This window comes from Somniosus microcephalus, chromosome 1 (genome assembly GCF_052327205.1).
Source record: "Somniosus microcephalus isolate GS21.2 chromosome 1, FLI_Smic_1.0, whole genome shotgun sequence".
Classification (NCBI taxonomy): Eukaryota; Metazoa; Chordata; class Chondrichthyes; order Squaliformes; family Somniosidae; genus Somniosus; species Somniosus microcephalus.
The window spans coordinates 200,739,214-200,751,705 of NC_140987.1; the positions used below are offsets into that span (position 1 = coordinate 200,739,214).

General features: G+C 43.6%; 1 protein-coding gene across 7 annotated transcripts in view; it reads left to right on the plus strand.

Annotated features, from left to right (window-relative positions):
- mef2cb (myocyte enhancer factor 2cb) overlaps positions 1-12,492 on the plus strand; it is a 300,235-nt gene that overhangs the window by 270,721 nt on the left and 17,022 nt on the right. For all 7 annotated transcript variants that reach the window (XM_085989224.1, XM_085989219.1, XM_085989178.1 and 4 more), the window contains 2 exons: positions 9,210-9,379; positions 12,212-12,341. In XM_085989224.1, coding sequence (XP_085845350.1) covers positions 9,210-9,379; positions 12,212-12,341 — 300 coding nt within the window. The remainder of the gene's footprint in view (positions 1-9,209; positions 9,380-12,211; positions 12,342-12,492) is intronic.

Consider the following 12,492-nt stretch of genomic DNA (forward strand, 5'->3'; position numbering starts at 1 on the left):
TATTTTAGGTATAAAGTCCCTTTAATAACCATAAACTTCAAGTGCACAAATTTATATTTAAGTGAAATTCATGCTTATAATTTAGGGTGTTTATAAACATAAATACTGTACTTTAGTTTTGATTAAAATCACTGCTCTATACTTTTCTGAAATTACATTTTAATTAGTAGCCAACGATACTATATACAATGACTAACATCTGTGATCTGTGTGGAACTAAGAATCTAAGATTATGAGGCAGTAGTTGAAACTCAATGTATTAGATATTACTTCAGGTTTTCTTTTCAGATAGAGACCTTCTTTGTACAACCACTGACTTTTCCAACAGCTTATAAAATTTGTTAAAGCATTGCATCCTGTTTTATTGCAGAGCTCTACTATGGTTTTTCCACATTTGTATTATACTCCTAATGAAATCTGTCCTGTCCCATTGATTCGTTTGTTTCTCTTAAGTTTGTCTCCACCAGTTTTCTTCTCTCTTTTCCTGAAGGTATTAATTTCTTGCTGGGCTAAGAGTCCACAGGTACCAGTTGCCCTCCCTACTTCAGCCATCTGGCCATCATCAGTCATATGTGAGCCTTGACAGGCTATTCGATCAGGCATCACAGCCGAGCCTCATCCTGTCACCTGATGGCCACATTCACTCTCAAGTACACACACACACACTTACAGTGTAGGTTGCTAGATAGCAATCAGGAGTAGGAACCTTGACCAATGTTTTTCCCCTTCACTAACCTAGGATGCTAAAGCCAATTGTAGAACCATACCATTGAGACTAGCTAGCTAGCACAGTCCAGGTATCAAAACTGATGGTCTTCCTGGTCTGTTTAGCTTCATTTTCTATTGGATAAACTGTCTGAGCTATTGGGGAGCCCACATGCCCATAATTCAGAATTTATAGCTTGCACAATCTGCCTCTGGCAGCTGTAGAAACTGTTGGTGACCATAGGCCTCAGGTTTCATCGTATCAAAGGCATTGTTTAGACCAAGTTGAGTCAACAGATTGGTATTGCTGATGAATGAACTTCACACTGAGGTTTATCCTTAATAGTTTCCTGATTTCACATCAGGACTTTTGCATTTGCAGCTTGTGCACAAACCACATTTTCCTGCAAAGTTTTGGAGCTAAATTAATTGTTATGAGCTGTTATGGAGTGCAACCAATCTTCAATTTTAACAAATAAATAAAATCTTGTACAGTACTATATAATAAATTAAGTACCATTAATAAATTAAAAAATTGAGATTAAAACAAAAGTTTAGCAATAAACTTTCTTTTAAAAAGTACATTCATTAACATCATGCAGAAAATGCAATTAAGCAGCTTCAAGAGCTAAATTTACATAAAAAAGAACATGTGCTTCTCATCTTCTTGTAACATATTGTCCGGAAGTATGTCTAGTTTAGATATATAATTTTTGTCCTTTTATAGTGGGTAGCGATTCTAGTACTATGCTTATGGATGCGTCACAGATTGTAATTTTCATGATCCACCATAATTTTAAACTAGCTGAGGAGGAAAGTTTTAATCTGTACATTAAAAGCTTTGGAAAGCTCTCGGTTCCTAGATCTAACTGAGACATTTTGTTTCATGGATTATCATGAGGAGGGGCACCAGGCCTCAAAGCAGGCCACAGTATTCTGAGTAAGAAGGATGCGGTTTGCATAGTTGGTTATATGCAAAAAAAAATCTTTGTAATCAACCACATGCATGTATTTTTCATTTATTTTCTTTTAATTTTATGAAGGGTTTCTGCATAATTGGTTCACAATCCACAACTATGTGTTCTGAATGTCCTTTATGAACATTGTTATGCCAAGAAGGCTGAAATGTCTTGAATTAGGTTGCTGATTGCAGAAATGCTCATTTAGTAGTCTCTGATGTTCTAATGGAAAGTATTCCTGAAAGTGCAGGATGAAACTTTGTACACAAATATCACATTATTTGGTGCCTTTAATGGTCCAGTTAGACTGCATTTTTTAGGACAGTGTGATGCAGATTTCATGTTGACACAAAAATGGTAATATAGCTACCATGAGGCGGTTGTCTCAGACCACATGGACTTCACACCAGCTGCACCATGAGAGTTGTCTCTTAACTAATGTAAAAATGTAACTGGCATCCTGATTGGAGCTCTGAACTTGCATTTAAGCAGAGATGGGCAGCGCTCTACATTGCTTGAGAACAGAGTATTGTAGTAGACCTATGTGTCGTAGCTGTGTCAGTAGACTCTCAGTTGCATGATTATGATATGCAAATCGCTGACCAACTATTCTACTGGATGGTTCTTCAGAAGCACCCTAATTCCAACATGTCATACTGTGCCATTGAATTATAGAGGTTACAACACAGGAGGACATTTAGCCCATTACTCGAGCAATCCCACTGTCCTGCCTTCTCACCATTGCCCTGCATTTTCTCTGCTTCAAATATTTATACACTTTTGTCTTAAAAGATCTGTCTGCCACAACTATTCTTTGCACCAAAGTATTCTATACTCCAGCAACGCTCAGCATAAAGACGTGTCAGATAACCTGTTTCTTCACTCCTAGTGACAACTTTAAGTTGACTCCCCAACCAGAGGAAATAATCTTTCTCCATTCACTATCAAAACGCTTCATAATTTTAAAAAATCTATTAAATCCCCTCTGAGGCTTCTCTACTTCCATGGAAATAATCAGTTTCTCAAGTCTCTCCTCATACCAATAGTTTCCCATCACTGGCATCATCCTGGTGAATTTGCACTGTATGCTTTCTATGCCTTTAAGATCCTTTCTCTAATTGGGGCCTAGAATTGCACACAGCACATAACTTAATCATTTCCCAGTACAAATTTATCATTACATCCTTGCTGTTGTACTCTATGGGGGGAATTTTCCCAGCCCTGGGAAGGCAGGTATGGAGGTGGGACTGCTGGAAAAATGGCAGAAACTGGTAGCGGGTACTGACCCTGCTCCCAACCCGCCTCCGTGCCATCTTCCCGGGAGGCGGGTCCCCGACTCGTGCAGGGACCCGTCACCTCGAGGCGGGAAGGGGATTGACTGCCTGTTAACAGGTAATTAACCGGCAGTTTTGAGGTTTATCCCCATTTTGCCCCTGCAAGTGCAGGCTTCCCGATGGCTACGAACCTCGCCAGGGTCAGCGAGACAAGCAGTGGGTCTGTGGGGGTGAAAGGGGTCGAAAGTCCGCTGTAGAGATGAATGATGGTTGCAAGTGTGGCGAGGTAAGCATGAGAGGTGAGTGTAAAGTGTTAGAAAAAGTTTACTTACCTTTGCTTCTTCCTGCAGGCTTCAATCCTTGGCGATCCGGAGGTGCCTCATCTCAACGGCAGAGATGACAGAATGGCTGCTGCATTCTCAGATGCAACAGCCATCTGCTTTCTGCTGAGGAGAGAGGTTTTGGTGAGTTTTCTGTGCAAGGGCTCACCTTAGAACAGAGATTGTCAGTGTTTGACAGCTTCTCAAAGCTGTCAAATGCTGACAATTCATCTGTCAAAAAAAATTCGACAGATGAAACGTCATACGCTGACATCCTCTGTCACCGGCTTTCCCTTAATTGGTCGGCTAAGCCCGCAGGGCGGGCTTAACAAATTCAATCAAGGGAAAATAGCATGGGTTGGCCAGACGTCGTTGGGGGTGGGACTGAAACCTGAAAACCAGCAGTCCTGCCCCAACGCGCCCCCCCATTGACAAAATCCAGTCCTATGTCCCTCTTTATAAAACCCAATTTGTTGTAGGCGTTTTTTTGGTTTTAGCTGCTCTTGCACTTACAGGAAATTATGTATTTGAACCCATAGGTCTTTATGTTCATTCCCCCCTTCATCTTATTTTCATTGAGTGTACACTCCCATGTGTTCTTTTTCCTCCCAACTTATCCACAATGAATTGCATCTGCCACCTGTATGACCATTTGCGACCTCATCTATGCGCTTCTGAAGTCTTTTCAACTCTGTCTTGAGTGTTCTTTTAAAAGCGACTAGTGAAATTCCCAACTGGCCCAAATTAGTTTAAGTTTCTCAGGTTTTTACTTAAGTTCAGAGCAAGTCTCTAATAAACACCATTGATGAAGTGGATAATGTGAAATGGTCATTCTTTCTGGACTAATTATTACTCTCTTTGGCCTTCAACAAATAACTACAGTTTCAAAGCCAATTCTTTTTAAACTTTTGGATGGATTTCTCAGAAAGGTTTACATTTTTTTGTGCTAGCCAGTGCAGAGTGATGCAGTTACCATTTTCATACCTTTAGATTTTTCTTATCACATCAAGCCAGCTAATCTAACAGAGATGATGACACTTCCTTTCAGAGAATAGGCTTTGCATTAGTAAAGAATTAACATTAATATCCTTTTATTCATTTTTGTTTCTTTGTTTCTGGACTATTTTTGTTTAAACGGTGAATTCTGATGTCCTCGTCAAAGGCTACTAGCTTTAAGAAGTTAGTAACCCTAGAAAGTGTAAAGGTGCTGAATTACCCTGGGAGATATAGGGCAGGATTTTCATTGGGCAGTGGAGGCGGGATTGGAGGCGTGTGGGGGGTTAAAATTGCAAAAACTGGCGGGCGGGCCCAACCCCGCGTCCAAGCAATTTTCATTCATTCGTGTCTAATGGTCCCGTCTCCGTCCCGTCTCCAAGAGGCGGGATAGGCCGTTAAGGCCCTTACCAAGCACTAAATTGCCTCTATAATGCCATTTTGAAAGGCCTTTTGAGATTTTAACCCTTTTCCCACGTGAAACACACCTGTTCTGAAACACGACGGTGAAACCTGGCGGGATCACAACTGGATTGCTGACTATCAGCTGCAGCTCAACCATTAAAGAGGAGATTTGATCAGCCATCATTTGCAGGCTCAGGTCTGGGGGAACTTTTAGAAGGCATAACCACAGCTGTGGAAGTTTGGAGCCTGACACCCATCTCCAGTGTGACCTCCTGGGAAACCCCTCTCGCCACCTTCACTCAGCGCTTCCTCAACTGAGGCATATACCAGAAGCATGGGAGCCATTTATTTCCTTCCCTTCTGGACATTAGATGAGGACGAAGACCAGCCGTGGCACCAGCAGAACCAGGAACAACAGCAGCAGCAACAACAGGAGCGCCAAGCTGCTGCTCACCCACCTGAAGCTGCACAGGCCAGAAGGGGCCAGCGCATGGAAGCCCGTCGGTGCAGGAGATACCCCCCAAACAGGGTCTACAGACACAGGGTCAGCTACCTCAACATGTCTGAGCAGCAGTGCCAAAGGCAGCTCCGACTTTCGCGAGAGGTAGTGGGTGACATCTGCGCAATGCTGCAAAAAGACCTGCAGGCCAGAGGACCAGGTGGACAACGCTTACCAGTGGCCGTCAAAGTCACCACCGCACTCAACATTTTTGTCTCAGGCTCATTCCAGGGATCAGCAGCAGACATCAGCGGCATCTCCCAGGCAGCCGCACACACTTGCATCACGCAGGTAACCGATGCCGCCTTTGCCATCGCGCACAATCACATCCTTTTCACCAAGGATCAAGCAAGTGTCACGGCGTGTGCGGTTGGATTAGCTAATCTGGCAGGCTTTCCAAGGATGCAGGGTGTCGTTGACTGCACACATGTGGCCCTTAAGGCACCCCATCACAATCCAGGTATTTTTGTCAACCGCAAGGGCTTCCACTCCCTTAACGTTCAGCTGGTGTGTGACCACAAGAAGGACATTTTGCATGTTTGTGCCAAGTACCCTGGCAGTTGCCATGACTCCTTCATACTGCGCCAGTCTAGTGTGCTTCCGCTATTCAGTCCGCCAGACCAACTTAACGGATGACTACTTGGAGACAAGGGCTATCCCCTGAAGACGTGGCTAATGCCGCCGTTGAGGAGCCCATCCAACGAAGCTGAGGAGAGCTACAACTCCAGCCACATGTCCACCAGAGCCATAATCGAGCAAACCATTGGTTTGCTGAAGATGCGCTTCAGATGCCTGGATAGATCAGGTGGAGCCCTGCAGTACTCAGCAGCCAGGGTCTCCAGAATCGTCGTGGTTTGCTGTGCACTTCACAACATGGCACAGCGTCGTGGCTTGCAGATTCCTGAGGACCAAGTGGCTCGTCACATATCCTCCTCAGATGAGGAGGAGGAGGAGAGTGAAAACGAACATCCTGCAGAGGCCCATCAACCAGCGGCAGCAGTACGTGAGAACATTGCTGCCCGGGATGCAAAGAACGCACTCATCTTGGCCAGATTTGCTTAGCCTAGCCAATCAAGCACTTTTGCCTCGCAGCTTCTTACCTGAGCATCGACAATGTCCAAGGACCAGCGGATTCCTAGCAATTTGACCACCATACTGACAATTGCAAGTAATCCTAAGCCCTCAATGTGAAAGTCCCATTCGCGATATGACACACGCCACAACTACAGCAGTAGCCATCAGATTTTTTATTTACTTTATTCACCTGATGGCTTTTTCACAGAAAACATCAAATTTCACCCAAGTGACTACCCTTGTGACTATTTGTGCAGTATCTTTCTCTTACGTGTGCTCCTGCATGCTGCTTCCCCTGTGGCTTCAGGAGATGTGGAGGCCCCTTGCTCACTTTCCTGCTGCCCCTGTCTCGACACCTTTGGCAGGCGTCCTCTGGGGTTGCAAACCTGAGGGCTCGGCAACAGTCTGCTGCTCCTGCGGCTGTGCAGGGGTTGAGACGCCGATCTCAGATGGGTGTGGACTCTGGTGGGGCTCTGACTGAGTGCTCTGCAGTGGCATGGAAGTGTGAGTGCTTGGAGAGGAGCCCCCACTTCCTTGATGTCTGCCACCAACTTCCCTCTCATGGGTCAGGTCCCCCTCAGCGCTTGCAAGTGGCTTGAGAGCACCTTGCTGCACATCAGGGGGGCTATGGGGACCTGTATCTGCAATGGCAGTCCTACTCAGAAGAACTTCCATGAAGGTCTGGTTTCTCTGTTCAATAGATGACCATCGCTCCTCCAGAGATGTCATTCTATTCTGAACACTCACCATGTTTTCTGCACTCTGGTGACTTATCACCTCCATAGAGGTTGCCATTCTTTCCGTCGTGATGTGTTCATGCGCCAATGACTCCACAAAGGCTCTGCTCATGTTCACTTTGGACTCCTCCATTCACTCCACACTCGCAGCGACCCTGGAGACAAAACCTGCCAGAGACTCCTGCATCTGTTCCTGGAGTTCCAGCACCGCTGATCTTATGGATGGACCCAGAGGCAGAGGGTCGACATGCAGCTGGGCCGAGCTGGCAGAGTCCTGCGCCCTCCGACTAGGACTCTCCACTGCTTTCCCTGTCTCCACAATCTGCTGATGCTCACTTGTGAGCTGTGATACACCAGGTGACAACACCACTCTATGTCCCGAAGGTCCCATCGAGGTGTGAGTGTCTGCCCTGGTGCTGGGTGCGCTGAATTCTGCTGACGCTGCACCCTCAGAGGTTGCAGTTTCCTCTGAGGAGTCTTGAGGCTTATGCTGTTCCTCCTGGCTAGTGGGGACGGGTGCTTGCGATGGTCCTGTGGGGGAGTAAAGGAAAGAGTCAGAGATGTGATGCCAAGGTTACATACACATTGCATATTGCAGATGATCATTAGTCCATCTGTTAGAGCTTCAGAATCATTATCAGCGACTCGTGCAATGTCAATGAGAGAACTATTCTGTCACCAGCTTGCTGTGATGCACCCCTCTGTCCATCCCCCACTTGCGCATCTTCCTCCACTCCTACGATCTCCAGGACCGCCTCCTCCCAGGGGGGTGAGGTGGGCTACTGAGGGTGGCCCCTCCTCCTGTCCTCACTCTTTCTCGCTTATTCTGAGCTCTCTTTTCCTGCAATGAGGGAGACAAGTGGAGGTTGAGTGAGAATGAAGGAGTGAGTGTAGAGATTCCATAGCATAGATACTTAGAAGGAGACAACGATGGAGTGAGTTGGCAAGATCAAGGGCCCTCCCTCTGTGTTGTCAGTTGTTTTCATAGCACCAGTGATAGGGAGTGTGAGGGCTGCATAGTTGAATAGTTAGGTGAATGTGACCATAGAGAGAGAGAGAATGGGTAAGGGTGCATGGATGCCAGTGTCAAGTGGGATGTGGAAGAAGAGATTGCTAAAGCTGAGTTATGGTGAGGAAAGGCAATGGGGATCAGATTGAGGGTGATGGGAAATTCATACTCACTTTTCCAGTGCACAGAAGGTCATGAAATCTCTTCCTGCATTGAATCCAGGTTCTGTGGGTTACTGATAAGGAGTTGACCTCCTGGGCCACCTGGATCCACACAGCCTTGGTCTGCTGGGGAGGCTTCTTCCTCCCTGAAGAAGGGAAAAGCACCTCTTTATGAGCTCTTGCTCCCTCAACTAAAGCCTGCAAGGCAATGTCATCAAACCTGGGAGCAGACCTAGGTCTCTCGCTGGTCATTCTGCCTCCAGGTCCCTGTAGCATGAAAGGCCAAAAGGTTGGCAGTCTGCAGAAGAAGCAAGGCTTGTTGCAGACCTTAAATGCAGCAGCAATGATGACGTCATCAGAGGCGACTTTCAGACTGGAAAAACGAATTTGCCATGAGTTCCCACATGTTGGAACTCAATTGGCCAATTAAGTTAAATTCGCATCAATCTCCCACATCGATTTAGATTCGGGTGGATAACACGAAATGCGGATTACACGAACCCAACCCGCCCCTGAATTAAAATCCAGCCCATAATCATTAATGTGTCAGTGTTTCCATTTCAACTATGTGCATTAATTCAGCTCCCTCATGCAACTGGCAGTAATTAATCAGCATTCCTTGCTTAAACAAAAATATTACCAAAAGTTGTTGATAAATTTAGGTAATTCATTTTTTTTTTTAAAGGGGAATTGATGAGAACAGTCATTCATTAATATGTTTCTTAGAACTATGAATAAAACTGATTCCTTTAAAATAACTGACCTGATATTGATTCAAACATTTTAAATGTGAAGTGTTCAGATGCTGATAAAGCAGAGAGAAAAATAGCATTTCATTGGTGCACTCCATTGAAACAGTTTCCTAACACATCCAAAGATTTTAGAAAGTCTTGTGGAAATTAAGAGATGATAAAAAAGATGTGACACATTTGTAGCTGTCATTATTTTTGAATATATTTCTTTTATTTTTTCCTATTAAAGATCAGCTACTGATTTCTAATTCCTCATTTGGTATGATTTCTATGTTGTATATTAAATATATATTTGCTTATGCTAAACCCTTTATGCAACAGGAAATGGGTATGGAAATCCCCGCAATTCGCCAGGTCTGCTGGTCTCGCCTGGTAGCATGAACAAGAACATGCAAACCAAGTCACCCCCTCCCATGAATTTGGGAATGAACAACCGGAAACCTGACCTCCGGGTACTTATCCCACCAGGTTCAAAGAATATGCCATCAGTGGTAAGTGCGAACTTTTTCCTAAAATCTTCTACTTTGTAGCCTTAAAACAAAACAAATATGCAGCAGATAAAGTTTAGCATTTCTGCTGTATTTCATGAGATTGGGAGAAGGTTTTAGCTTGTTTTGTGTGAAAGGGCAGAATTGACATCACATTGGTGCTAACATCCACAGTAAGGACAATTTGTAGCATGATGCATAATAAATCTACTTAAATTCAGTAACGCAATGTAGATTTAAACCCTACCAGATTAATATTTAAATCCTTCTCCTAGGATAAAGAACACAAAAACAGAACTATTAAAGGTTCAACTTAAAATGGGTGGCATTTAAACGCACTGTGCCACAAAGTGGTGTGTTGTGGGTACATACCTGCAATACCCCACAGAAAAGAGATGGTGATCTTTGTTGTTCCATTAGAGAGAGATGCTGAGCAAAACCTGGCATTCCCACATAAGGAAGGAAAAAACAGGGCATCACTCCAGGGCTGCTACCTCCTCCTGTCTAGCACCAGGCTCCGCGCCTATTGGCCGAGACCTAGAAGCAGGTCACAAGTGCAGCGATCTTAGACAGGGAATAGTGCACAACCTAGGGAGATGTAAAAAGAGGCCTGCCAAAATGTAAAATTGATTACAGATTGGATGTAGGTTTCAACATTTTTTAAGGATTTTATAGGTAGATTTATATATAGGTTGGAGCCCCAGGCGAGCGGCATTCAAAGAAACCTGAGAGCTTTGTGGGCCATGGTTTCCCATTTACCTTTGTTCCCCTAATGTCTTCCCAAATCGAGACTCATTATAGGTCAGTTTTTCTAAACACCCACCCCTTTAGACATGCTCATAATTTTCACGCCTCTATGCACAAAGAAGACTCCCCAAAGCCTTTCCACCATCTACAAGGCACAAGTAAGGAGTGTGATGGAATACTCTCCACTTGCCTGGATGAGTGCAGTTCCAGCAACACTCAAGAAGCTCGACACCATACAGGACAAAGCAGCCCACTTGATTGGCACCCCATCTACCACCTTAAACATTCACTCCATCCACCACCGGTGTACCATGGCTGCAGTGTGTACCATCTACAAGATGCACTGCAGCAACTCGCCAAGGCTTCTTCGGCAGCACCTCGCAAACCCGCGACTTCTTCCACCTAGAAGGACAAGGGCAGCAGGCGCATGGGAACACCATCACCTCCAAGTTCCCCTCCAAGCCACACACCATCCTGACTTAGAAGTATATCGCCGTTCCTTCATCGTCCATGGGTCAAAATCCTGGAACTCCCTCCCTAACAGCACTGTGGGAGTACCTTCACCACATGGATTGCAGCGGTTCAAGAAGGCGGCTCACCACCACCTTCTCAAGGGCAATTAGGGATGGGCAATAAATTGCCAGCGACACTCACATCTCATAAAAATGAATAGAAAAAGAAAGAAACCTATTTGTTTCATAATATTCAAATGAACAGCAAAAGAAATTAAAACTGGGTCTGAATGTTATGAATGTTAGTCACACAGTTGCTGCAATTAAAACTAGCGTTAGGTTCACACATTAAAGTATTGAAATTTTGATATTGTGACTTCTTAAAACCTGATTCTGATCCTACAAAGCAATGTAAATCAACTCCACAAACTTGCAGGCAAGTGGAGACCTGATGGCAACTTACAGAACCTACAAACATGTAGGCATCCTACGGCATTGGGAGTTTGGATATTCCCTGCTTTATATGAGGGAGTGCCATTGATGGTGAGAAAACATGCATCTGCCATCAATGACACTCCTTCAATGCAAAACCATCTTTAACGTCTCAGCTAACAGTTATTCATTGCTCCCTTTCTATGCTGTCAGTCTGAGGATGTTGATTTATTACTGGTAAGTGAGAGTTCTGCTGATCCCTTCAATCTATTTCCACACTAGTAGACAACAGTAACTTTTTTATTTTTCACTTTGTTTTTCATACTGCTCAGTGATAGCATTGGTCTGCAAATCCTGTTTTAAGTTGTACAAAAGACTCGCAGGTTAACATTATCTACCCCACCTTGTTCAAAAGTAGTAATTTTTGGCACCAACCTGTTTAAAAAATAAGATGTTTTATGTTTATTTTCTTTCTTAAACATGGTTTTCTAATTGTGTATCGTTCTTAAGTCTCAGAGTTCCACATCTGTGGTTTTCTTAAAACTTAAAAGCTAGGTTTAGGTGGGTTGAAAATATGGACAAGAAATAGTTACCAGAATAGACTTCTGAAACTGTGCTGTGCCAAAAGTTATGCATTTGATAGTCAATTAATTGTTTTGATCTTATCTTTCTGATATTAAATGAGAAATGTTACACACAACCTAAATGTGCTGCCTTCATAAGAACATTACAGCCAGACATCTGTTAAACAGAAGTAACACAGCACCACCTACTGGCCATGTAAAATATTGACACTTACAACCTCTGCTCACAATTAAGATAAAGCTATCCAATTCTTTGTGAACAACAACTGAAATCCACTACTATAATATTAATTTTTTTTGATAAAAACACAATAACAGGACATCATGCATATTTCATCTGTTTTCCACATGGTCTTTTTCCTGCCACAATAACACAATCTTTGCTGGTGACCGGGTTGGTTACTATGGAGATACTGATGTAATTGGTTACCTTGGGAACATCTAGTCTCCTGAAGTGTTGTAAATGATAGGTTTAGAAGAGTTGTTCAAGGCCAATTGTGTTAAATGATTCACTTTATTAAAAATTTCCAATGTACATTTCAGCTTTTTCTGCAAGTAATATTTAAAAAAATACAGTCTTAAAAATTACATTTAAAAATCACAATTTTGTTTCTTTATAGAATCAGAGAATAAACAACTCACAAGCTGCACAGTCATTGGCTACGCCGGTGGTTTCCGTGGCAACCCCTACTTTGCCTGGGCATGGGATGGGAGGATACCCTTCAGCCATTTCTACCACATATGGTACTGGTAGGTAATTCCTATCACTTTACAGTCAGTAGCAAGGTTATATTAGGTCACACAAAATAGATTTACTAAGACTATCGATATTATTTCATGTTTCTGAAATACTGATGTACTGCTACAACATTATTCCTAAAAAGGCTTTTGCTCCCTTCTG